The sequence below is a fragment of the Trichechus manatus genome, unplaced genomic scaffold, assembly GCF_000243295.1.
Source record: "Trichechus manatus latirostris isolate Lorelei unplaced genomic scaffold, TriManLat1.0 scaffold00038, whole genome shotgun sequence".
NCBI lineage: Eukaryota > Metazoa > Chordata > Mammalia > Sirenia > Trichechidae > Trichechus > Trichechus manatus.
Window position 1 is genome coordinate 1,810,207 of NW_004443974.1, and position 27,290 is coordinate 1,837,496.

Genomic DNA, 27,290 nt, shown 5'->3' on the forward strand with positions numbered 1-27,290 from the left:
GCAAAGACCTGGAGTTAGAAAACCAAAAAGAAAACATGCTCATCATTTCTCAAACAGAGAAAACAGAATCAAAACTTCAAGCCTTGAGTTGCAGTATCAAAGGATCCTATAGGCAACTATTGAATGAAGCTAGAAGCATCAAAAGGTGATGGAAGGAATATACAGAGTCACTGTACCCAAAAGAGTTGGTCAACATTCAGCCATTTCAGGAGGTAGCGTGTGATCAAGAACCGATATATTGAAGGAAGAAGTCCAAGCTGCACTGAAAGCATTGGCGAAAAACAAGGTTCCAGGAATTGATGGAATACCAGTTGAGATGTTTCAACAAACAGAAGCAGCGCTGGAGGTGCTCACTCGTCTATGCCAAGAAATTTGGAAGACAGCTACCTGGCCAACCGACTGAAAGAGATCCATGTTTGTGCACATTCCAAGGAAAGGTGATCCAACAGAATGTGGAAATTATGAAATAATCTCATTAATATCACATGCAAGTAAAATTTTGCTGAAGACGACTCAAAAGTGATTGCAGCAGTACATCAACAGGAAACTGGCAGAAATTCAAGCCGGATTCAGAAGAGGACATGGAATGAGGGATATCTGCTGATGTCAGGTGGATCTTGGCTGAAAGCAGAGAATACTAGAAAGATGTTTCCCTGCGTTTTATTGACTATGCAAAGGCATTTGACTGTGTGGATCATAACAAATTAGGGATAACATTGTGAAGAATGGCAATTCCAGAATGCTTAATTGTGCTCATGTAGAGCCTGTACGTAGACCAAGAGATGGTCGTTCGAACAGAACAAGGGGATACTGCATGGTTTAAAATCAGGAAAGGTGTGCGTCAGGGTTGTATCCTTTCACAGTACTTATTCAGTCTGTATGCTGAGCAAATAACATGAGAAGCTGGCCTGTATGAAGAAGAATGGGGCATCAGGATTGGAGGACGACTCATCAACAACCTGTGATATGCAGATGACACAACCTTGCTTGCTGAAAGTGAAGAGGACTTAAAGCACTTACTGATGAAGATCAAAGACTACAGCCTTCAATATGGATTATACCTCAACACAGAGAAAACAAATCCTCACAACTAGACCAATAAGCAACATCATGATAAATGGAGAAAAGATTGAAGTTGTCAAGGATTTCATTTTACTTGGATCCAGAATCAATGCTCATGGATGTAGCAGTCAAGAAATCAAAGGATGCATTGCGTTGGGCATCTCTGCTGCAAAAGACCTCTTTAAAGTATTGAAAAGCAAACATGTCACTTTGAGGACTAAGATGCACCTAACCTAAGCCACGGTATTTTCAGTCAACTCACATGTATGTGAAAGCTCAACAATGAATAAGGAAGACTGGAGAAGAAGTGACGCCTTAGAATTATGGTGTTGGTGAAGAATAAGGAATATACTATGGACTGCTAGAAGAATGAACAAGTCTGTCTCGGAAGAAGTACAGCCAGACTGCTCCTTGGAAGCCAGGGTGGCGAGACTTCTTGTCACGTACTTTGGACATGTTATCAGGAGGGACCAGTCCCTGGAGAAGGAGATCATGCTTGGTAAAGTAGAGTGTCAACGAAAAAGAGGAAGACCCTTAGTGAGATGGATTGTTACACAGTGACTGCAACAATGGGCTCAAACATAGCAATGATTGTGTGCGTGGCTCAGTACCAGGTAGTATTTCGTTCTGTTGTACATAGGGTCACTATGAGTCAGAACTGACCTGACAATACCTAACAACAACAACAGCATGCATAGAATCATGTCATCTGTGAAAAGGGATAGTTTTACTTCTTCGTTCCTGATTTGGATGCCTATTATTTTTTTCTTTCCTAATTTCTTTGGTTAGGATTTCTAGAACAATGTTGAATAGCAGTGGTGAGAGTGGACATCCTTGTCTTTTTCCTGATCTTAATGGGAACACTCTCAGTCTTTCTTCACCGAGTATGTTGTTAGGTGTGAGTTTTTCTTAGATGCCTTTTATTATATTCAGGAATTTCCCTTCTAGTCCTTTCTTGTTGAGTGCTTTATCTTGAAAGTATATTCCCGTATCCTTTTGACATGTCTGTATCGTTCTTTAGGCCCTTGTTTGAGGTTATTCTCCTCTGTCTGCCCTGGCCTTGGAATGGACATTTCTCTAGCAAGCCCTGTTCTTTGGATGGGAGTGGTGGGATGCTGCTTCCAGAACTAAAGGACAGAGACAGGAAATATGTACACATATATACACACGTTTACACACACAGAGGTATACTTGTGACTGTATTTATTTCTGTATTTATCTATTTATATATATAAAACCCAGATAACCAAACCCATTGCCGTAGAGTTGATTCTGACTCAAAGATACCCTATAGGACAAAATACAACTGCCCCATAGAGTTTCCAAGGCTGTAAATCTTTACGGAAGCAGATTGCCACATCTTTCTCCCATGGAGCAGCTGGTGGGTTCGAACCACTGACCTCCTGGTGAGCAGCTGAGCACTTCAAACAGTGCGCCACCAGGGCTCCCTTATACATATAAACCCGTTGTCATTGAGTCAGTTCTGATTCATAGCAACCCTATAGGACAGAGTAAAACTGCCCCATGGGGTTTCCAAGGAACTCCTGGTGGTTTCGAGCTGCTGACCTTTTGGTTAGCAGCCAAGCTCTTAACCACCAAGCTACCAGGTCTCCTTTATAAATATATATGCATATATAAAACCATGAGTTCAGAGGGGTACATCTGATTCCAACCTAGGATTACTTCTAAATTTCCCCTTTCTAGTTACTCTGACATATACTGTCTTGTTCCCTCTTTGTGCAGACAGGGATCTGGTGCGACTACATGAAGTGACTGCACATAGTAGTCGAGTGTGACCACAGAGAGTGCCTGCATAGACGGGGTCGGGTGTGACTACAGAGAGTGTGCACACCGTGGTCGGGTGTGACCACGGAAGTGCCAACACAGACAGGTCGGGTGTGACCACAGAGAGTGACTGCACACAGTAGTCAAGTGTGACCACAGAGAATTCCTGCACAGATGGGGTCAGGTGTGACTGCAGAGACTGCACACAGTGGTTGGGTATGACCACAGGGAGTGCCTGCACAGAGGCCGGGTGTGACCACCGAGAGTGCCCACACAGACGAGGCTGGTTGTGACTGCAGAGAGTGACTGCACACAGTAGTCGAGTGTGACCACAGAGAGTGCCTGCACAGATGGGGCCAGGTGTGACTACAGAGAGTGTGCACACATTAGTTGGGTGTGACCACAGAGTGCCCGCATAGAGGCCAAGTGTGACCACAGAGAGTACCCGTACAGAGGGGGCCAGGTGTCACTACAGAGACTGCACACAGTGGTTGGGTGTGACCACAGAGAGTGCCCACACAGACAGGGGTCAGGTATCACCACAGAGAGTGCCTGCACAGACGAGGTCAAGTGTGACTACAGAGAGTGACTGCATACAGTAGTCGGGTGTGACCACAGAGAGTGTCCGCACAGATGGGCTAGGTGTGACCACAGAGCATGCCTGCACAGACGAGGTTTGAATGTGACCACAGAGAGTGCCCACAGAGACAGGGGTTGCGTGTCACCACAGAGAGTTACTGCGCGCACAGAGGTCAGATGTGACCACAGAGAGTATGCACACAAACATGTTGGGTGTGACCACAGAGAGTAACTGTGCATACAGGGCTCGGGGGCAAAATATACACCTGGTTGTTAGAAAGACACGAGGTTATGGTAATTTTTTGAGTTGTTTAATAAGAAAACGTGCGGAGAATAATTTCATGTTGGAGCCCTGGTGGAGCAGTGGTTAAACGTTTGGCTGCTAACCAAAAGGTTGGCCGTTCGAATCCACCAGTCATTCCTTGAAAACCCTATCGGGCAGTTCTACTGTGTCCTGTAGGGTGGCTATGAGTCAGAATCGACTCAACAGCAATGATTTTTTTGTTTTGTTTTATAACTTATTACTAAATTATTATTATTATATAAGTACTGTTATGTGCTGTTTCTTAAAGTCTTGATGTCATGTACATTGGCTGCTAAGCAGTGTATTTCACTTCTCTGCGTTCTCCCTTCTTCATAGGATCGTCAGGAGCCCATGGGCAGGGGTGAGCTCATGGAGTTGGAGATGGATGAGCTCAACCAGCATGAGTGCATGGCCCCTCTGACAGCCCTGGTCAAGCACATGCAGAGGAGTCAGGTCACCCCGAGGGTAGAGGAGGTACTTTCCTTCCAAGATCATCTTCTCTTCCCTCTTGGCCTTCCTATTAACATGAGCTTTTGATCATGAAGACTAAACCAAATTCCACAGAAATAAACACAATTTTGCATTGCTGTCATCTTACTTTCCTCTTATTGTTTATTTGTTGTTATTTTATTCCACTTTTTAAGGTAATTTTGAATGTTTTATTTTAGGGTTTAGTGCCAAGCAGTCTTCCTCCTTGGATGAAATTTCTTCATGACAAACTAGCAAATCCATCAGTACCATTAAATATTCGTCTCTTCTTAGCCAAACTTGTTGTTAATTCAGAAGAAGTGAGTAATTTAGTATTTCTTTGAAAATTATTGGCAAAAAGAACACAGTGAAGGAAGATGTACAGGGATTGAGCATGGCATTTTTGTTCTGTGAATAAATCAACTAGCTGTATTTCACTTCTTTCTCTTAACATTTTCTTTTAACCCATGTGTAAATTAACTGCCACTGAGTTATAAATGATATTTTATAAAGCACATGTGTTGGTAACCTATGGCTGCCAGCTTTCTTTGTTTGTAATAGTAAAAAAGTTGGTGAAAATAACTCTGAACGCTCTATAAACAATACCTGACTCTCTTAGATCGTTACTGAATTAGCAGTTTGTCCACATAGAGGACCACGTCAAGTAGGAGTACATTCCGCTGGTGGGGGGTGGGGCCAATTTTTGAGACACCCTTGAGCTAATCGTGAAGTGGATGGGGTGTTCCATCTCAAGTGGAGGCATACTGTGATCAAAGCCAGCCCTTTTGGGCCCCTGAGACAGGTAGGCTCTGCCACAGGTCTCCCTACCATACATCCCTGTTCATCAAGACCATAGAAAGGGTTGTCTTCAAAGAAGTAGGAAGTGCCTCATGGGCATTAGGTCAAATTTGCCTGATAGAATGGTCCTTCTAGGCAGCACTGAAGACGGGGATGAGCCTGGAGATAAGGCCATTGTACCTAGGTGAGAGATTAGAAGCTAAGCTGGGGCTTCAGCCCAGCAAATCTAAATGAGAGATGTCAGGGAGGTGGGATCCATCACCTTGGGGGCTGCATTCCTCAGTCTTGCTTGATTTCTAGCTTATGTGCTAGTATGTGCTAGTCTGTTAGTGTTATGAGTGATTTCTTGGTAGCTGGATATTGACAGGAAGCCTCAGCTCCATGGGAACACATGGGTGTCTCAGGGACCATCAGGCAGGGATTCCAAAGGAGATGGTTTGGACAGTCCATGGGCTATGCAGGAAGAGATCATAACTTTTATTTACATTTACTTTTATAATTTCAACCTTTAAATTTATATATGCATTATATTTTAATAATATAGTAAAAAGGTTTGTATATGTGTAATTTATAAATAAACCAGTAGATGGTGTATGTAGAGTGTGTGAATTTTTTTTTCCTGTCGAGGTCCATGATCAAAAAGATTTGAGGCCACAGACATTCAGATTGTGAGAATAGATGAGAAATCACTGAAGAAACATATGTGGGAAAAGAAGACGAAGGTTAAGAAGATGGGTAGCTTGGATTATACTTTAGGCTGTTCCTTTGCATGAAAATGACATTCTCTTGTAATGTCTTAAAAAAAAAAAAAATTTTTAGTCCATGGATGCCTTTTATTTAGATTTCAGAGATCTCAGGTATATGAAGTCTTTAGCAAAATGACTTCCTGTAGTATAGAAAGAAATTTAAAAAAACATTAGCTACATGCTTCCTCCATTTTTATGTCCTCATTTTCATATGCCTCATGCTTTTCCAAAAAAAAATTATAGTAGAATTTCCTAGAGCTGCATATTACTCAGATGGGACACAGAGGGTTGTGTGGAACACTTTCATTTGGTCTCTACAAGTATTGTTAGATTAGGAAAGTTTTAAGCGAGGAAAAGATCAAGAATAAATCCATTTCCATTGAATTGTGGGTTTCAGGGGCACATGAATAAAGAATTCAATAGAGAATCTAATCTTAGTAAGCAGGGTAATTGTTGGAATTTATATTTGTCTTGGATCTAGGTCAAGTCATAATACAAAAGTTTAGGTGATGGAGGATATCTTCTTGAATTCATATTTTGGTTATTCTCAAGACATATCTTTGATATTTGACTTTTAATTTCTCTTCTAGGTGTTTCGCCCTTATGCACAGCACTGGCTGAGCCCCTTGCTGCAGCTGGTTGTTTCTGAAAATAACGGAGGAGAAGGAATTCACTACATGGTGGTTGAGATAGTGGTCACTGTTTTGTCATGGACAGGCGTAGCTACTCCTGTAGTAAGAATTGATAAATCTCTTCTGTGTAGTAAAAGATTGTTTATCTGTACCATTGCTTTTCCCAACAGTTCTTTTGGGTTGTATAAACATTTTAAAATTGAATAGCCTAATCTTTACATTTAACATCTAAATAGAGCTTACAGAAGAATCAGTTTGATGCTTTTGCTATCAGAGAGTATTTGCTTTCCTTAGAAAATAATGTTTTATATTTCTGACATTGCAAGGAAATGAAATTAATTTTCATTTAAGTGTAAACTTTACCTTCCGGTAATTTTTATTTTTGTCATTGTTTCCTTTGCTGATATCCTAAGTAGACCGTATGACTCAAACTCTGCATCTTCAGCATTAGTGATTACAGTGCTGTGGTGCACCTATACTTAATGGCTCATACTGCTTTGGTTTGGTTTTGTCTGCTTTTCATGATTCTTCTCACCTGGCTTTTATTATTACACTGGCAGATATTTTTTTTTTCTCTTTTTTTTGCTTTTGCTTGCTAGGATCATAGAAACTAGGCAACTAATTTATTAAATGATGTGTAAAATAGATATCAGTATGCTATGATGCTGAACAGGTTTCAGCAGAGCTTCCAGGCTAAGATGGATTAGGAAGAAAGGCCCGGTGCCGTACTTCTGAAAAATCAGCCAACAAAAACCCTATACATCACAATAGTCTGATTTGTACCCAATCACAGGGATGATGCATGTCTAGGCAGTGTTTTTTTTTGTCTGTTGTGCATGGGCTTGCCATGAGTTGGGGGCTGTATTGACGGCAGCTAACAACAACAACAGACCATGAATGTTGTGAGGACCTCTGCTGTGACTGGAGTCCCTGGGTATTTGGCATCTGTCTTGCCAGCCCATTTCCTTCCAGAGCATTGACCGTGATCCATGAGGGTGGAGGTGGCAGAAGAGGCGGCTGCCAAATGAGCCATTCTCTGTGGTGTGGAGCTAGCATGTGGTGTCTACCAGCCTGGGTGGCGTGGGAGCAGTGCCCATTCATTTAAAACCACTAAAAATAATAATGTACCAAAGCTTTCACATCAGGCTTCCCTGGGAACAGTCCTTACTAAACATAATATGTGCACAGATAGCTTTTCCGCATGTTTGTGTCTGGGTGTGTCTATCGCGTTTATTCACAGCAAACTAAATTTAGATTTCTCTGTTCTAGTGTGATAAAACCATTTGTACTGTGCCTAATAACATGAAAAAAATAAAGAGTTTAGTTAACTTAGGAACCATTGGAAAACATTGATGTAGAATCTCTGATTTCTTTTATGAATGGACTTTTGGATTTAAAAACGCTGCTCCTGAATGGAATGCTGCATATTAATACAGAATTTCTATACCTTCTCAGGGGGTCCCTAAAGATGAGGTGTTAGCAAATCGATTGCTTCATTTCTTAATGAAACATGTGTTTCATCAAAAAAGAGCTGTGTTTAGACACAACCTTGAAATTATAAAAACGCTTGTTGAATGCTGGAAGGACTGTTTATCCATCCCTTACAGGTATACATTTACTAGTTTTTGCAACATTGTTTAGAAATTTAGGTTAAAATGGAGCATGCTGTAAATGGTGATTATAATGAAAGTTATTTATATGAAATATGGATATGCACATAATTTGAAATAGAATCTATAGGGTATGATATTGCTACTAATAAAACCACAACCTCTGAAGTCTGACACTAGTAGCTTGTCTGGGCAGGATGGTAGCTGTCGCTCTATCATCAGTTCCTCTGGGTTCCCCCACATTGACTGTGCCATGCTGGGCCCCTGGGGGTGCCTGTCACTGCCTCAGCGGGTGGTGCATCTCAAGGCCTCTTTGTTTCCTTTTAGCATAGGCTGAGACAAGCTCAGAGGTTTTACTATCGACTAAGGGAGAATGTGGGCAAATTATTAGAATATAAGAAATATAGATTTGCTTGAATTACAAAACGAAAACAGTGTGGATGAACAAGGGGGAAGTTAGCCAAAAGGGGTGTTATATGTGGGAAAGAAAAAGTACTTCTGGCTTGAAATTTTGCCTTAGAAAATTTATAGATACATTTGTCCTACTGTTTCTCATTTTACTGTATGACAAACTGTATTTTTTCTTTTGTGCTTATGTTTCAGGTTAATATTTGAAAAGTTTTCTAGTAAAGATCCTAATTCTAAAGACAATTCTGTAGGAATTCAGTTATTAGGAATTATTATGGCCAATAACTTGCCTCCATATGACCCGAAATGTGGCATAGAGAGTATAAGGTAAGTATAGTTTTTACTTTGGTTCTGTTTAGGCTAAAATGTATCTAAATCAGATAGAGAGTGTATGGTTGAAATTTTGATAAATTTAAGGACTAGAACCCATGTTAAAATATTTCTACCTAAATTTAGACAGTTAGGTTTAGAGATCATTTGGGAGGAGAAGTGGAGTCGAGGAGGAAGCTAAACTGACATTTTCAGTGTTTATCCCTGAAAGTACTCTCAGCTCAGGGAGCCCGTCCATTACAGGGTCTTGTTTGTCAAGCGGAGGATACCCAGACATTCTGCTGCTCTGTCCGGGCGCTCCCGCCTCACAGCCACCCAGTCTTGCACCACTCCCCTCTGCCCTCAGCTCCATGGTGAACCTCTCAGCCATTCTCTCTCGCATCCTGTCCTAAGAGGGCATGGTTATACTTCTTAAGAGGTGAAAGTGGACATTGCCTAGATAAGTTTGTCACTTCGCAAACAGGTACTTCCTTTCCTATTAGGATTTTTGAAAAGTCACTGTTTCCCACAGTCACTTTTGTTTCTTCCCCTTTTCTTTTGAAGAGGTCTGCTCATAGAGTCACACATGATGTCACACATGATAATCATATGCTATTACTTTGTGCAGGAGAACATAATACTGCCAGTACATGGTGACCTGTCACGTTCTAGTCCCCTGGAAGTCTTGGTAGTTGTGAACTTGGTGCTTAGAACAACTAGTGACTTAACACAGATTCCACTGGAAATATTTTGTGTTTGGATGAGTTGTTTAACTTTTCTGCACTTTGGTTTCCTCATCAGTAACCACCTCACAGTCATGTGAGGGTTGAAAGTTAAATGTATCAGTACATGTGAAGCCCCACACATAGCAACTGTCTCATGTGAGTGCTGCATACATGCTGTTTCTTTCTCATCATTTCAGTTGTCCTCTGGTAGACCTCGTTATAGTAGATGGACTCAATAAATCATAATCTTGGGTAAAAATAGCTCTTTTGTTTTTTTCTGCATGTTTTACGATGTCCAACATCTTGTTACACTTTGGCTGCAGCATGTTTGTGCCCCTGTAGAATTGAACAGTAGACTTGTGGGCTTTACCTATATGATACCAGAGCCCTTAAATACTTATTCATAGATGTACTTCTACAAATAATTTGGGTCATGTTTTAAGGTTTCATATTTTCCAAATTTGTGCTATTAATATGACATGACGAGGAAAGTTGGTATATTTTTATGTCAAGCAACAATATGGATTAGGCATTTTCTTTTCTATATTTGTTGTAGATACTTTGAAGCTTTGGTTAATAATATGTCTTTTGTAAAACATAAAGAGGTATACACAGCAGCAGCAGAAGTTCTGGGACTTATTCTTCGCTATACTACTGAAAAAGAAAACGTGAGTGTGTTGTACAATTTTAAAATAAATACTTCTTAAATTTTGATTTAGTGTGAATTTTGACATTCGAATCTTAAATGTATTTCCTCTGTACCTAAGAAACCACAGTGGGAATTCTGCATTTATTAATATTTCAGTCTTATACTTTATAGAGTGCTCCATTTTTTTAAAGAGGACATACAGTGTTTTAAGTGCTTGGAAACTTGGAGGGACATTTCAAGATTGGTGACTTGCCTTTTATCGTGGAAGTCAGGGAAACAGCGTTCAACCAGCTTTCACGCCTCCGAACTTGGTTTCTGGGTTTCATTTTGGAGAAAATTATTCTGGTAGATACCTGCTGTGGTTAGGACTAAGTTATTCTCATAAAATCCTCTTTTTCCAATTTTTGAAAAAACTGAGTTGTTAAACTCGAGAGGGCCCTTATCAGGGAACCTTTCTAAGTCTTTTGTGTACTGCCTACTTCCCAGGGTTGTGAAAAGAACATAGTGGAAAATTTAAGTGCAGTACAAATTCAGAGTACTGTCATCCTCAATAAAATATAGCTATTAAAGTTGTGTGTATAATTGCATGGGTCAGTGCATTGTAACTTAATTGAAAATAGTGTAGCAGAATGGGGCTCACTCAGTCACGTGTACTCTCCTGTGCTGGTAGAGTCAGGACTATGTGTTTATGAGCCTCCAGATCAGCCTGACTCTTGGCTCAAGCCAAAATCACCAGTGTAAGTACCAAGTCTCTCAAGCACGATACAGGTCCTTCCTCTCCTTGCTTTTCTTTTGTCACTCTGACTTCTAGAACATTCTCTTGGCATTTTCACTACTTCACTGGGTGTATCTTCTCACCTTCCGTTGCTAGTTTTTATCCAGCCACATCCACAGCTCTGGTGTTGGCCCTCTCCTCTTCAGTGCTCCCCTGCTGACCTCCCGCTTTAAAACAGCCTGTACATTCATGATCCCCAGAGGTATGTCTTCGGGCCAAGTCCCCTCCTGAAAGAAAAGACAGGAGTAGTGCTGGAGCTGACCAGGTACAGTTTGCTGTCTGGTCAGGTGAGGAGAGGCTAAGGAGAAGTCTGGTGGTCTTAAGCAGGCACACATGTGCCCAACACAAAATATTGAGCCCCTGTTCAATTCACCAGGTATGGGTTTGCTTAGATTTAAAATTAAACTAAATTGGGAAGATCAAACTTCATTTATAATTTGTTTTAGGGATTACTAGCTATTTTTGTAAAACAAACAAATTTAAAAAATTCAGAATTACCTCATTTCATTTTGCTTGTATTATCCTTAAATATTAGGTTTCAGTTTATGTAATATGGTTAATTTTCACCACAGACAGAACAAGTTATGACAGATTCCCAGAGTTACTCTCTCATGACTTAAATTTCAGCTTCATAGGAATGTTAGGCACTTTACGTGATTTTTTTCTGAATATTAAAAGTTGTTTAGTGTAGAACTGTGAACAGTAAAGTAAGATATGAAGAATGTAATTGTAATTTGTGTTCTAACCACTTAGACTGCTTTTAGCACTAGCTCCGTCACCAGCCGGGGCCGAGCATACACACTTGTTTTCTCTATGAGTTATTCAGGCTCTTACATAACTTTTTACAACTTACTTGTTTTATAACTTGCTTTCTTTGCTTACTAGATTGTGACTATTTCATTGTGTCATCAGATGAATAATTTTAATGAAAAGATTTACATCTTATGAATCAGTAGTCTTAAAATGTAATGATAATATTCTACATGGGGTTTAGGCAATTGATATTTATAGCTTAGTGTTAAGGATTTCCCTTGAGCAGAGTTTTAAAATAGCTTCATACTGTAAGTTTATATTGAAAAACTATTCATCCAACCTTACCAAAAAAAAAAAAAAAAAAAAAAACCAACCCAAACCCATTACTGTCAAGTCAATTCTGACTCGTAGCAACCCTATAGGACAGAGTAAAAGTACCCCCAAAGAGTTTCCTTAGTGCCTTTTAAAAGAAAGGTCACTTACTACCTTTTCCTATTCTTCGTGAGGAAGAAGATGAGCCTTAATGAAGAAAATGAGCATTTTCCATTACTTTATTCAGTAATATCTATTGAATACTTACATACATTGAGGACTTTCTAGTGGGGACGCAGCAGGAACCAGACAGACCAAGTCCCTGCCCTTGAGGAGCCAGCATTTTGGTGAGGGAGACAAGCTACCTACACATGAATATAGTGTTAGGTATGACATGGGATAGAGAGAAATAAAGCAGGATACAGGAACACAGTGAGAGGGGATGCAGTTCACACAGTGCTGCTTGGACATTCTCATCTATATGACTGTATGGCCAGAGGCGTGAACATTCATGAAATGTTTGTTCTACAACGTTAATCACTAATTTTAGTTTCACTTCTCAAATGACTTCTTGGCTCTCAGTGTCAGAAGGAAGCACTGAACTTCACTGATCCAGCCTGGGTTGTCTGCAGGCATGACTGGCACTCAAGTACAAGCACCTGTGGTCCTGGCCTCTGGAGTAGACCTGTGGTCAGTGCACACCAGCTGGTGGTCCCAGCACTGACACACTCATGACTCACCTGATAACATTGTGTAGTGATAACACTGACATCTTCTCTAGGTTCTCTTAAATAGCCAATTAAAACCTTAATTTCAGTTCTTAAGTTTCCACCTTTGTGTATGTGACAAGAAACTCAATTTTTCAGGTACTGGAGGAGTTCATTTGTGAACTGGTTGTGAAACAATTGAAGCAACATCAGAATACAATGGAGGACAAGTTCATTGTGTGCTTGAACAAAGCTGCACAGCACTTCCCTCCTCTGGCTGATAGGTAAGGTGTCAGTCACGATACACACTGTGGTCAGAGAGGGTCTGAGCTGTACCGCTTTAGGAATCATATTCCCTTGTTAGGTTTATGAATGTGGTGTTCTTCCTGCTGCCAAAATTCCACGGCGTGATGAAGACTCTGTGTCTGGAGGTGGTGCTTTGTCGAGCAGAGGAAATAGCAGATCTCTACTTGGAGCTAAAGAGCAAGGACTTCAAGCAAATCATGAGACACAGGTAAGTGAAGGGCCAGGCGCCATGTTCTTTGATTCAGCTTGCTCACAAAATGTTAATTTATTTAGATATCTCCTTCAGCTTATAAAGAACTTGTAAGTTTTCATGTAATTTGTATTTGGCAAGTTTGAATATGAGAAGGAAAAGTGAAGAAAGTACAAAGAATGAATGTGTGCCTAAAGTGGACCTGGTTCCTCGTAGTCTTCTTCTGACTTGGTGCCGTGGGGAGGCCACGTTTTTGGGCCTCCTGTATTGCATCTCTAAACAAAGGAGTGAAGCTGAGGCAGTGTCTCTGGTTAGTTCAGATTTAAAATACAAGAGTGAGAGTTCTGTACTTATCTTGCCAGGTATGAGTCTTCAATTATTTCTTTTTAAAATTGCAATACAGCATAGTTACCTAGTGTTGTCTTAACAAGAAATAAAACAAGTGGATAACTTTAAAGAACAGGAATTTATTGTTATAGAGTTGTGGAGGCTAGAAGTTGAATTCAGAGCGTCAGTGTTAGAAGGAAGGTTCTTCTTTGTCTCTTTCAGTTTCTGGTAGCTGCCGGCAATCCCTGACACTCACGGGCTTGTGGATGCATCTGCCTCCATCTTCACATGGTGTCTACTGTTGCATGGGTGCCTCTCTGTGTCTGTTTCTCTTTTATAAGACACCATTCAAAAGGGATTAGGTTTAGGACCCACCCTATTCCAATATGACCCCATTACCATAACAAAAGAAAAAAACAGATTTCCAGACGAGTTCATATACAGAGGTATAGGGGTTAGGACTTCAACAGGTATTTCAGGGGCACACAATTCAATCCATAAAACTCTTCCTTCTGTCCCCCAAAATTTATGTCTTTCTCATACACAAAATACATTCACTCTATTCCAGCATCTGTACAAGTCTTAATCCATTACAGCATCTATTCAAGTCCAAAATTTCATCTTCTGAATTATCTAAATCAAGTATGGCTGAGACTCTGGGTGTTTTCCATCCTGGGGAAAATTTCTCTCCATTTGTGGACCAGTGAAACCAGGTATACCAGTTATTGACTTCCTAAATACAGTGACAGTATAAGCATAGGACAGACATTCCCATTGCAAAAGGGAAAGAAGGGCTTACAGACTGTCGTGGTTATCTGTTGTTGTTAGGTGCCGTCAAGCTGGTTCTGACTTATAGCGACACTGTGTACAACAGCACGAAACACTGCCTGGTCGTGCACCATCCTCACAGTTGTTGCTGTGCTTGAGCCCATTGTTCCAGCCACTGTATCAATCCATCTCATTGTGAGTCTTCCTCTTTTTCGCTGACCCTCTACTTTGCCAAGCATGATGTCCTTCTCCAGGGACTGGTCCCTCTTGATAACATGTCCAAAGTATGGGAGACAAAGTCTTACCATCCTTGCTTCTAGGGAGCATTTTGGCTCTACTTCTTCCAAGACAGATTTGTTTGTTCTTCTGGCAGATCATGGTATATTCAGTATTCTTCGCCAGCACCATAATTCAAACGCATCAGTTCTTCTTTGGTCTTCCTTATTCATTGTCTAGCTTTCACATGCATATGGGGCGATTGAAAACACCATGTCTTGGGTCAGGCACACCTTAGTCCTTAAAGTGACATATTTGCTTTTTGACACTTTAAAGAGGTCTTTTGCAGATTTGCTCAGTGCAGTGCGTCTTTTGATTTCTTGATGGCTGTTCCATGGATTGTGGATCCAAGTAAAATGAAGTGCTAGACAACGTCAATCTTTTCTCCGTTTATCATGATGTTGCTTATTGGTCCAGTTGTGAGGACAACATAAAGTTGAGGTGTAATCCATACTGAAGGCTATAGTCTTTGATCTTCATCAGTAAGTGCTTCCAGTCCTCTTCACTTTCAGCAAGCAAGCTTGTGTCATCTGCGTAACGCAGGTTGTTAATGAGTCGTCCTCCAGTCCTGATGCCCTGTTCTTCATATAGTCAAGATTCTCACATATTTCTCAGCATACAGACTGAATAAACATGGTGAAAAGATACAACCCTGATGCACACCTTTCCTGACTTTCAGCCATGCAGTATCCACTTATTCTGTTCAAACGACTGCCTCTTGATCTATGTACAGGCTCTGCATGAGCACAATTAAGTGTTCTGGAATTGCCATTCTTCACAGTGTTATCCCTAATTTGTTATGATCCACACAGTCGAATGCCTTTGCATAGTCGATAAAGCACAGGTCAGCATCTTTCTGGTATTTTCTGCTTTCAGCCAAGATCCATCTGACATCAGCAGTGATATCCACATCCTCCTCTGAATCCAGCTTGAACTTCTGGCAGTTCCCTGTCGATATACTGCTTTAACCACTTTTGGATGATCTTCTGCAAAAGTTTGCTTGTGTATGATTATAATGATACTGTTGATAATTTCCACATTCCATTGAATCACCGTTCTTTGGAATGGACACAAATATGGATTTCTTCCAGTCAGTTGGCCAGGTAGCTGTCTTCCAAATTTCTTGGCACAGGGAAATTAGCACTTCCGGCACTGTATCTGTTTATTGAAGCATCTCAATTGGTATTTCTTCAATTCCTGGAGCCTTGTTTTTCACCAGTGCCTTTAGTGCCACTTGCACCTCTTCCTTCTGTACTGCCGGTTCTTGATCATATGCTACCTCCTAAAATGGTTGGACGTCCACCTCACACATCTGTCAGTTTGTTGTACTGTGGTGGCTTGCATGTTCTTGGGATGCTAGAAGCTATGCTACCGGTATTTCAAATACCAGTGGGGCCACCACTGGACAGGTTTCAGCAGAGCTTCCAGATTAAGAAGAAGGACCAGGTGGTCTACTTCTGAAAAAATTAGCCAGTGAAAACCTTGGTTATCTAGTGCTACTATAACAGAAATACCACAGGTGGATGACTTTAAATTTATTTTCTCATAGTTGAGGATGCTAGAAGTTCGAATTCAGGGTGCCAACTGTTGTAGCAAAAAACCCCTCAGGCCTTGAAATTAAAATTGAGAGGATTTATTCAGCATGAAGATTCATCTGGATGAAGGAAACCACCAGCTCACATAAATGAAAACAGCTATTTTCAGTGAAAGGGTCTTAGAACAAACGTTATACAGGGCTAAGGCATGAAGTTCCAAAAAAATCATAATCAATTAGTATTTAAATGAGGTCATAGACAGGGAAAGGACTTCTACTGGGTACATTATACAAATGGACTATAGGATTGGTTACAAGGGTTGCCCATAGAAACTTAGGGCGGGCACAGAGTTTGCAAATCAAAGGCACAGAATGTACTATACACATTTCTAGAATAGGTCATAAAAGTATTTTATTTGAAGTAAAGCATTCCTGGGGCTGCCATCTTTGATGCAGAGTATTTCTTGGAGATGTCCACTATCAGGTCTCACTGGCACTATGTCTCCCCTCTCTCCTTTAAGCTTTGCTTATTTAAATGAAACCTTTCTGGTTGCCTGGGAGCTTCAGATAAGGCTGGACAGAGGCATCAAATTCCCTTCCTTGGAATGCATTTCTTTCACATCTTGGCTTGTCTGCAGAGAAAATACCTCTATAACTGCCTATGATCGCTATGCTAGAAGAAGAGCCTAAAAGCAGGCATTGCTAATTTCAGTTTTAATTCTGCTAAAAGCAGTAGGAACATGGATTTTAGTTTTTTACAATTTACTCTGGTCAAAAATTTACTGGAAATTTCTCTCTTACATGACTCTAGGGGAAGGCTTTCTCTCTCTTGTTGGTTCCGAAGGAAAGCCCTTGTCTCTTCTGAGCTTTTGCTCCTGGGCAGTTCTCATGTGGCTTGGCATCTCTCTTTCCCCATCTCTGCTTCCTTAATCTGCTTGTCTTATATCTTGGAGGCAATTGGCATAAGACACACCCTACACTGTTATGGCCTTATTAACATAATAAGGAAAACCCAGATGGGATTACATCCACAAGTATCAAAAAAACCAAACCAAACCTATTGCTGCCAAGTCAATTCCAACTCATAGCGACCCTATAGGACAGGGTAGGACTGCCCCATAGAGTTTCCAAGGAGCACCTGCTGGATTTGAACTGCCACCCTTTTGGTTAGCAGCCATAGCTCTTAAACACTATGCCACTAGGTTTCCTCCACAAGTATAGAGGCTAGGATTTACAACACATGTTTTTGGGGGACACAATTCAATCCATAACAAATACGAAGCAAGTCCAAAACCAAGCAGGGCAAATCTCATTAGATCTCAAATCTTGAAAGCCCTCTTTTCTCAAGGACATCAGCCCCATCCTCCAAACTCTGGGCAGGAGCCTTGCTTCCTAGGCCCCCTGGGGTGGTGACCCCGCCCCCTTGGCTTTGGGTGACCCCATTCTCCTGGCCCACTGGAATGGCAGTCCCATCTTCTGGAACCAAGATGATGACTCCACCCTTTGAAGCAGAGGAAACTGTGGCCCTGCCCCACCCCTCCACTCCTTCTGGCAGCAGGTCTCTGAACTGCTCCCAGGATGGTCGGTCCCTTTTCTTGAAGGACAGCAGATGTTCTCAGCCAAGTACAGGTAGTCCCCAACTTACGACAAACCTCACTTCCGACTGTTCTTTTTCTTTTGGTACGTCTTTTTGTTAGTACATCTTCCTGGGAAGAAGTTATGGAAGAAAGCATGTAGGGGGTATGGAAAAAAATTGCTGAGTTGTGTGAATACGCTCCAAGCATTTGATCAGGATAACATGATGGAAGAAATTGGTGGAAACATTGTCCATTTGGCAAGAACACTGAATTTAGAACTTCATATTGCCAGTGTGGAATGGCTCATAGATCACGAAGAGGGGGAATTGACAGATCAGTACTTAGTGGATTTTGAAGAGGATAGAAATGCTGAAGAAGAAAGAAATAATGAGGAAGAGGAAGGAGAGTAGTTGTCAAAAATTTTACAGTGAAAGGATTAGGTTGAGGTTTTCCTAAACTAAATAGGGACTTCAGTTGCTTGAAAACATGGACGCAAAGCTGATCACTTTGCTAAAGTTGATAGGCAGACTTGGGAAGCAGTGAAGTGTTACTGTGAAATATATGAAGAAGAAAAGAAAAGGACCATACATACAACTGTCACTAATTTTCTGACTAGAAACACCATCCCCGTTCCCAGAGATAATCCAGATGATCCAGAACCTTTCATAAGTGGAATTATTACCACAACTGATAAAATGCCAGTATTATCCAATTCTTCACTGTCAGAGTAAATTTTTATGATTTGTGTATCTTTTTATGTATACATATATGTATTAAAATGTATCTGTAAGTTTATAGGTAATGTTTCCAACTCCCAAAGACAATAAAGATCGTATTTGTAAAGATACTAATGATAAAAGGCAATAATGATAAAAACTAAAAAAAAGAAAAAGAAGTATTTGACTTATGTTAGAACTGACTTACTATGGAGCTGTCGGAACATAACTCCATCATAAGTCAGGGACTAACTGCTCCATTGATCCCTTTACTGCCTGTGAAATTCCAGGAGGAAGACAGCTTTCTTTCATTTTGTCCTGTCTCTGTCTTTTTTAGTCTAAGCTGTTAAGGTTTCTGCTGAGGTGGTTGATTAGATCCATCGGCCACAGGCTTAGACTCTTTAGCAAAAGATTGTGTAGCCACACCTTGCTGTCTTTTCCAGGGCCAAAAAACAAGACCCGTTGCCGTCGAGTTGATCCAACTCATGATGCTCTCTTAGTTTTTACAACAGAGTTTTCCAAATCTTTAAGTTCTGGGGTTTGTTTGTTTGGTTGGTTTTTTGCACAGTTCATTTCTGCATCTGTCTCTTTCCTCCTGCATTTTACTATAAGCAGGAAGGAGAAACCACACTGCCCCTTCAGTATTTTGCTTTTAAATCTCCTCAACCAAATAGCCAAGTTCATCACTTACAAGTTCTACCTTCCACAAAACATTTGAACATAATTCAGGTAAGTTCTTTGCCACTTTATAACAAGGGTCACATTTCTTCCAGTGTCCAATATCACGTCCCTTATTTCCTTTTAAAGCTTTATTAGAAGCACATTTAGCCCCCACGTTTCTAGCAACACTCTGTTTATCACAGTAGAAGCTTTCTCTGCAGGATTCCTCATTTTTTTTCTAACCCTCAGCAGAATCCTCAGTGTCCATAAATCTACCAGCAGTCTCCTGAAGACAATCTAGGCTCTTACTATCAAGCACCTCCTAACAATTCCAGCTTCTATCCATTACCCAGTCCCAAAGCCATGTCCACATTTTTAGGTATTTATTAGAGCAGCACCCCCATTTTCTGGCACCAAATTCTTTCTTAGTTCTCTAATGCTGCCATAACAAAAAATACCACAACAGAGTGGCTTTAAAGAACAGGAGGTTATTGTCTCACAGTTACGGAAACTCGTAGACAAATTCAGAGCATCAACTCCAGGGGAAGGCCCTTTTTTGTCTCTTTCAGCTTCTAATAGCTGCTGACAACCTGCCTCTTTCACCCACCCCACTTTGACATAACGTCATTAACATAACCAAAGAAAACTGAAGGGGTTGTATTTACAGGTACAAGGGTGAGGACTTCAGTGTATATTTTGGGGGGACTCATAAAAAGCACTAACGTAAATTTTAAAAGAAAAACCTGCTAAATTACATTATTTTTATTTCTCTGTACTTTTTTCCAGTCCTGATCTATATACGTATTTTTTTACATAATGACAAATCATTGATAAATTTGTAATGTGGCAGCAACAAATAATGTATGTGATTGTGTTCTGTATCCTTCAATAACTATTTGATGAGTATCCACTAGGTGTGAGGCTTCAAATAGTGAAAGACACACAGAACAAGGATGTCAGTTGTGCTGTATTTAGGATCCAGTCTGCACTGAGCCCCACTACATGGCATGCCAGGTGGTCTGACTAGGATTTTGAATCATTTTTTTAAATCATGAAATCCTTTATAGTTCAGTTAATTTGTTTAATCTTATCAGAGTTTTTTGTTTTTTGCTTTTAAATAAGATTTGATTTTGGAATAATTTTAGATTTACAGAAAAATTGAAAGATAATACAGCGTCTCCACGTACGCTTCACACAGTTTCCCCTTCTTACACAAGCATGGCATGCTTGTCAAAACTAAGAAATTAGCGTTAGTACATTACCATTAATTTAACTACAGACTCTATTTGGATTTTACCAATTTTTGCACTAATGTCTTTGTTTTCCAGGATTCAGTTTGGGATACCACATTGAATTAAGTTGTTTATTTTTAATAATCTGGCCTGTGATAATTATTTTCAAGAATAATACTGTGATTTTAAATTACATAACTATTATAACAAATTTTCTTATAGTAGATGTAATTATATCTATATTACTTTGAAAGTACAATAGTAAAATTGTTAAATTTGTATATTTTTAAAAATTTCTCTTTTTATAGAGATGATGAAAGACAAAAAGTATGTTTGGATATAATTTATAAGATGATGGCAAGATTGAAACCTGTAGAACTTCGAGAACTTCTGAATTCTGTAGTAGAATTCATTTCCCATCCCTCTCCAACATGTAGGGAACAAATGTATAATATTCTTATGTGGATTCATGACAATTACAGGTAAGCTGTGTGACATTTTATGTTATGTCTTAGTTATCTAGTGCTCTTATAACAGAAGTACCACAAATGGGTGGCTTTCACAAATAGAAATGTATTTTCTCACAGTTAGGCGACTTGTATTCTGAGTTCAGTCTGCTGGCTCTAGGGGAAAGTTTCTGTCTCTGTCAGCTCTGGAGGAAGGTCCTTGCCTCTTAAACTTGTTTCCTGGTTCCTTGGAGATCTCCATGTAGCTTGGCATCAACATTCCCCCATCTTTGCTTCTCTGGCTTGCTTGTTTTATATCTCAAAAGAGATTGACTCAAGACATACCCTATACTAATCCTGCCTCGTTAATATAACAAAGACAACCCATTCCCAAATGAGATTATAACCACAGGCATAGAGGTTAGGATTTACAACACCTATTTTTAGGAGACACAATTCAATCCATAGCATTGTACCCTTTGGCCTCCCAAAATTCATGTCCTTGCCACATGTAAATCACAGTCACCCCACCACATCATCCCAAAAGTCTTAAATCAACTCCAGGTCTAAAATCTTATCTTCTGAATCATCTAAATCAACTATGGGCGAGAATTTAGGCACATTCCATCCCGGGACAAAATTCCTTTTCATCTGTGAACCTGTGAAATGTAGACTACAAGTTACCTGTTTCGAAAGTACATTGGTGGCCCAGGCACAAGGTAGATATTTCCATTGCACGTGGAAGAAATTGGAGGGAAAGAAGGGATAACAGGCACTAAGCAAGTCCAAAACCCAACAGAACAAATTACATTAGCTTTCAAGGCTTGAAAATAATCCTCTCTTTTCTGAGACCATCTAGGCAGTGGTCCTGTACTCCAAACTGTGGGTGTTGGCCATGCTCTCTGGATTCTGAGTGGAGGCCCCTCTGCCTTTGGCTTCAGTTCAGCCTTCTAGGCCCACTAAGAAGGCACCTCTGCTCCCTTGACTTTAGGTGGCTTCATTCACCTAGTCCATCTGAGTGATGACACCACCCTTTGGCCCTGGAAGACCCCATTCTTCTGCCTCTTGGGCATGGAAGCCCCACTCTCTCAGCTTTAGGTGGCAGCACCATCCTCCTGGCACACCTTAACAGCAGCCCCATACTCCGGAACCAAATTGGCAAAGATCCAACTCTTTGAAACCTAGGAGGCTGTGTGGCCCTAACCTTTGAGATCCAGGAGACTCTGTCCCCACCCTTTGAAACTGAGGAGGCCCTGCTTCCTGTGTTCCTTCCAGCAGTTTTACTGATCATGAGCTGCTCCAGGAATTGTCCTTTTCTTTTTCTGGAGGACAACAGATGTAACTCCTTTGGCCTGTTTCCTGCCTATAGAATTCCAAGAGGCAGACAGTGTTCTTTCCTTTTGTTCTTTCTCTGTCCCATCCCAGTCTAACTGATGGATTTTCTGCTATGGTAGTTGGTTATATCCATCAGTCGAAAGATTGTGTAGCCATGTCCGTGGTGAAGATTTTAGGACACAATGTCCCTAGTTTGTACAACAGAATTTTCCAGATCTTTATGTTTTGTTTTCATTTTGCACAGTTCATTTTAAAGTCTGTCTCTTTCCCTTTCCTCTCACATTTTACTATAAGTGGCATGGAGAAACCACTTGACGCCTTTAAGACCTTGCTTAGAAATGTCCTCAGCTAAAAATCCAGTTCACCATTTAAAAGTTCTACCTCCCACCAAACATTTGAACATAATTCAGACAAGTTCTTCGCTACTGCATAAAAAACATCACCCTTCTCCATTGTCCAATCACATGTTCATCATTTTCTTTTAAAGCCTCACCAGAAGCACACTTAACGTCCATATTTCTAGCAGCAGTCTGTTGTTGGCACCATATGTATTCTCTAAGATGATGGAGACTTTCTCTGTACCTGTCCTCACTTCCTTCTGAGCCCTCACCAGAATTGTCTTTGACATCCATAATTCTAGCAACAGTCTCTTCAAGGCAATGTAGGTTTTTATTATTAATAAAAACCAAAATCTGTTGCTGTCGAGTAGATTCCAACTCAGCAACCCTATGTTATCCTCATGTTATCTACTAAGCTCTGATAAAATTTACTTATGAGTGTGCTTACTTGGAGTCCTGGTGGTGCAGTTGTTAAGAGCTATGGCTGCTAACCAAAAAGTTGGCAGTTCAAATCCTCTAGCTGCTCCTTGGAAGCTTTATGGGTCAGTTCTACTCTGCCCTGTAGGATCACTATGAGGCTTTTACTGTTAGGCACCTTAAAACTCTTCCAGGCTCTACCTGTTACCCAATTCCAAAATCACTTCCACATTGTAGATGTTTGTTAGAGCAGTACCCCCACTTCTCTGTACCAAATTCTGTCTTAGTTATCTAGCACTGTTATAACAGAAATACCACAAGTGAATGGCTTTAAGAAACAGGAATTTATTTTCTCACAGTTTAGGACGTTAGAAGTCCAAATTCAGGGTGCTGGCTCTAAGGGAAGTCTTTCTCTCTCTGTTGGCTCTGGAGGAAGGTCCTTGTGTCTTCAGCTTTTTTCCTGGTTCCTGAGAGATCTCCATGTGACTTGGCATCAGTATTCCCCCATCTCTGCTTTTCCTGCTTGCTTGTTTTAATGTCTTTTATATTTCAAAAGTGATTGACTCATGACATAACCTACACTGATCCTGCTCCATTAACATAACAAAGACAGACCATTCCTAAATAGGATTATAACCACGGGCCTAGAGGTTAGGATTTGCAACACATATTTTTGGGGGACACAATTCAGTCTGTAACATTTTATTCATTTTTAGGAGTCATTTCGGTACCTTTGCAGTCTGTAACATAATAAGAATGCAGATATGAAATACTTTTTATCATAGTATTGGGGTTGTGGTGGTTCAGTGGTAGAATTCTCCCCTCTCATGTAGGAGAACTGAGTTTGATTCCTGGACAATGCATCTCATGCACAGCCACCTCCTGTCTCAGTGGAGATTTTTGTGTTCCTATGATGCTGAACAGGTTTCAGTGGAACTTCCAGACTAAAACAGACTAAGAAGAAAGCCCTGGTGATTACTTCTGAAAATTAGCCAGTGAAAATCCAATAGGGCACAATGGTCCAAACTACAACTGCAGCATTTTGTTCTTTTGTGCATGGGATCACCATGAGTTGGGGGCCCGACTCGATGGCAGCTAACAACAAGAGCCATATTATTAATACATTAAAGCGATTTTATTTTAGTATATTAAAATGTATCCTTACTTTAATTCATGTTTATGCATGTGTGGGGGCAATATTCAGAAAGTGAAATTATTGGTTGAGTTAAAAATATAAATGCTTACAAAATTTCTTCTCATGTTTATCCTGTAAGCTCTGACAAGGTTAAAGAAATAAACTCTGCCGGGGTGATTTTCATAAACGCCATTTCACCACCTCCTGGGGGGCTCAGACCTTTTCTAGAACCTCTTAGCATTTCCAGCCCCTCATTTCCACTTCTACTACCCCTCACCTTCTCGCCCCTTTGTCTGTGAGTCTCTGTCACTTCTTGGTAGGCGGCGGTGACGACCATGATGGGCTGTGGGGCGTGAGGGAGGGTGTCAGGCCTGTGAGCTTGCACACGGGTGGCTCTGCTGTAATTTTGGAAAGTGAAGTCACATGGGAAAGGCCGGATTTTATGCTTTAATTCTAGATAGTGTTATTGGGGTTGAGCAAAAGTGATGGGAGAGATTATTAATAATTTATCTTTTCTTTTTTTTTTTTTAAACAGAGATCCAGAAAGTCAAACAGATGCTGTCTCCCAGGAAATATTTAAGTTGGCAAAAGATGTATTGATTCAAGGATTGATTGATGAGAATCTTGGGCTTCAGTATGTGCTCTTTTTGTATTAACTGGGCCAGGACAGTTACATTTTAGAGTCATTTCTTTCTAGACTCCAAACCGAAAAACCAAACCTGTTACCAGTTACAAGCTGCTAACCAAAAGGTCAAGTTCGAATCCACCAGCCACTCCTTGGAAACCCTATGGGGCAGTTCTACTCTGTTCTATAGGGTTGCTATGAGTCGGAATCAACTCTATGGCAAGGGGTTTTTTGGTTTTCTAGACTAGCATTGAGTGTATTTCAGTAATATTTTCTCTGCCTCCTAAAAGTGTACACCTGCTCCACATTTACCTACTATCTCGTTATCCAGTATTTCATATTTACAGCAATGTTAAAAAAATCTACTATCTGACTATTTTGTGCATTAATGACGTACAACTGGCCACATCAAATGTCAAAATGTGAGGCGAGAGTAACACTGGCTGTGATGGTTAAGGTTATATGTCAGCTTGGCTGGGCTGTGATTCTCAGTGGTTTAGCAGTCATGTAATGATGTAACTTGGCAGTTATGTAATGATGTAGTCTTTCTCCATTTTGTGTTCTGACGTGGTCATCCTACGTTTTCACATAACGCCAATTTGCACATAACAACTTGGGCTTTGGAGCCTAACCATATCGATAAGTGAGGAGTGGGTGTTTTTTTTTTTTTAAGTAAAAAGAAAGTTTTATTTGGCATATATTCAGAAGGACAAAAGTGGGAAGCGGACAAGCAAGCATGCTGCCAGAGCTAGAATGTCTGCCCAAATCCAAAGAATATTACAGAACAGGCAAAAATGGGAAAAAGGACAAGCATGCTGCCACAGCCATGTCTCCCCGAGTCCAAGGAAGGTTACAGAATCATCAGTATATATCAACATCACAGAATGGGTAGAATCATTGAAAGCATCACTTTTTCATTGATTGGCTAGAAATTATAATCTTACATTTTGAATCATCTTTCTTAACAATCATTGGTACAGGTTTCAGTTATGAAAGTCAGGAGGGTCTTCCTTGGTCCAACAAATTTCTATTCACTAAATGCTAATAGAAAAAGATAAGAGTAGAAAGTCTTTTGTGTTCTGTTTGATGGGCTTTTGTGAAAACTTCCTTAAGATGTTTTCCAAGATTATCTTAGCTGTTGTCTTTATACCTCAGGGCCCAGTTGATGTGTCCTTGTGAATCCTTCTGAGCCCTTGTGAGCCCAGCTTCAGCTGGGTTACATTCTGTATGCTCAAGGAGAGGGAATAATCCAGTATTATTTCCTAAATCAGTCCCTCCTTTTGATCGGAGATTGGAGATAACACATCGATGATCAATACCTGGACTTAGTTGAGCTCCTAGATGTCGGCCATTGCAGGCTCTTTAAACGCACGGTGCTGGTTTTCCACCAGATAGCATCTGGTTCTTCACCAGGTTATTAAGTAAGAGCGATGTTCCCATCAATAGCATTGCCGGAGTGAGCAGACTCAATGTACATCAACATTTTAGCCTGAGGCCTTCTTTTGCCTTTTACATGTGTAAGACAATAGAGGATAAATTTTGTAATGCCTAATACTATCAGGATGTAGACTAAGAATATTACTATTCCTTGCAGTAGTGATCTAGCCCATGTACTTATTCCTGATGGTAACCAACCAAATAGATCTGGTGTTTGTAAGGATGTGACAATGTGTAATCAAGTAGCTTGTTGTCTAATTCTATGTATATCTTGTCTACAGCACAGACGACACTTTCTTGGACTAATAAAAAAAATCTAAGGTTATTTTGTTATCTCATGTCACCTTGGCTTATGAGATCAGAGATCACTGTTGTGCTTCTATCTCATCTGTTATTTGTCCCATAGTGACTGACAAATTTTTCTTAAAGATTTCTCCAACTCAGATATACCATAAGTAGGAATTAAAGCTACCAACCATACCTGAATGTTGGACCAGTGGGTTTTCTTCTGACTTTTATTTTACAATTTTAACATTGCCTTTTCAATATTTACTAGCATTGTTACTATGAATCCTTAAAGATAATCCTAAAGTTCTCAGAGTGCATTGTCTACACATTTGTCAGCAATCTAAACAAGCGATTGCCCACATAAATTCACTATCAGTTGGAAAGGATCATCTAAATTAGTATAGTTGGACCTATCACCCAGAAACATATATCCATAAGAAGCACACAAAGTTTGTCTAAAAGAAACAGAAGGTATAGAAAAATTTACATGTGACAAGTTTTCATTAGAGAACTAATGATAAGCAAGATAATACAGGATGGGCCTTTCCTGTAGGAGGTCTTCAGTTAGTCTGTTTAAAACATACTAAGTGTTCTTCCCAAGGGCAAGCTGCCCTTCCGTGGTTCACCTATTGTCATGAGTCACTTTCTCAGAAGCAGAAATGGAACCAAAGATAGAACGGAGTCTGAGCCATGATGTCGATCTCTTCTGAGAATCTGGTTTCTTTAAGATACATAATTTTCTGCATCGTAAGAGGGTGACAGTTTGATTACAAACATTACGACATTGTCTTAAAGACTGATTATAGTAGTTACTAATTTACCCTAAACATAACTCTTGTCTGATCTTTGAAGTTAGTTTCCTAAAACAGACTGAATTCTTCAAAAAAAAAAAAAAAAAAACTCAATACCCAGAGCAAAATGGTCTTACTAGTGTATCTGGACCATTGTTTGACTAAAAGTATCTTCAAGACTTCAAGAACCAGTTTTCTTCTCAAAGCTCAAGGTTCAGGAGGACACCCAAAGGCAAATATCCCGTGTGGGTTGCCTCAACCTCCCTGAAA

The 27,290-nt window shown here is 40.3% G+C and overlaps 1 protein-coding gene across 3 annotated transcripts in view; it reads left to right on the top strand.

Moving 5' to 3' along the window:
* PRKDC (protein kinase, DNA-activated, catalytic subunit) overlaps positions 1 to 27,290 on the top strand; it is a 362,155-nt gene that overhangs the window by 189,565 nt on the left and 145,300 nt on the right. For all 3 annotated transcript variants that reach the window (XR_002823982.1, XM_023730648.1, XM_004375604.2), the window contains 10 exons: positions 4,067 to 4,204; positions 4,399 to 4,518; positions 6,333 to 6,476; positions 7,830 to 7,981; positions 8,588 to 8,719; positions 9,983 to 10,094; positions 12,782 to 12,906; positions 12,987 to 13,136; positions 20,517 to 20,690; positions 24,415 to 24,513. Coding sequence is in view for 2 of the 3 variants with exons in the window: in XM_023730648.1 (XP_023586416.1) it covers positions 4,067 to 4,204; positions 4,399 to 4,518; positions 6,333 to 6,476; positions 7,830 to 7,981; positions 8,588 to 8,719; positions 9,983 to 10,094; positions 12,782 to 12,906; positions 12,987 to 13,136; positions 20,517 to 20,690; positions 24,415 to 24,513 (1,346 nt within the window). In the remaining variant the exon portion in view is untranslated. The remainder of the gene's footprint in view (positions 1 to 4,066; positions 4,205 to 4,398; positions 4,519 to 6,332; positions 6,477 to 7,829; positions 7,982 to 8,587; positions 8,720 to 9,982; positions 10,095 to 12,781; positions 12,907 to 12,986; positions 13,137 to 20,516; positions 20,691 to 24,414; positions 24,514 to 27,290) is intronic.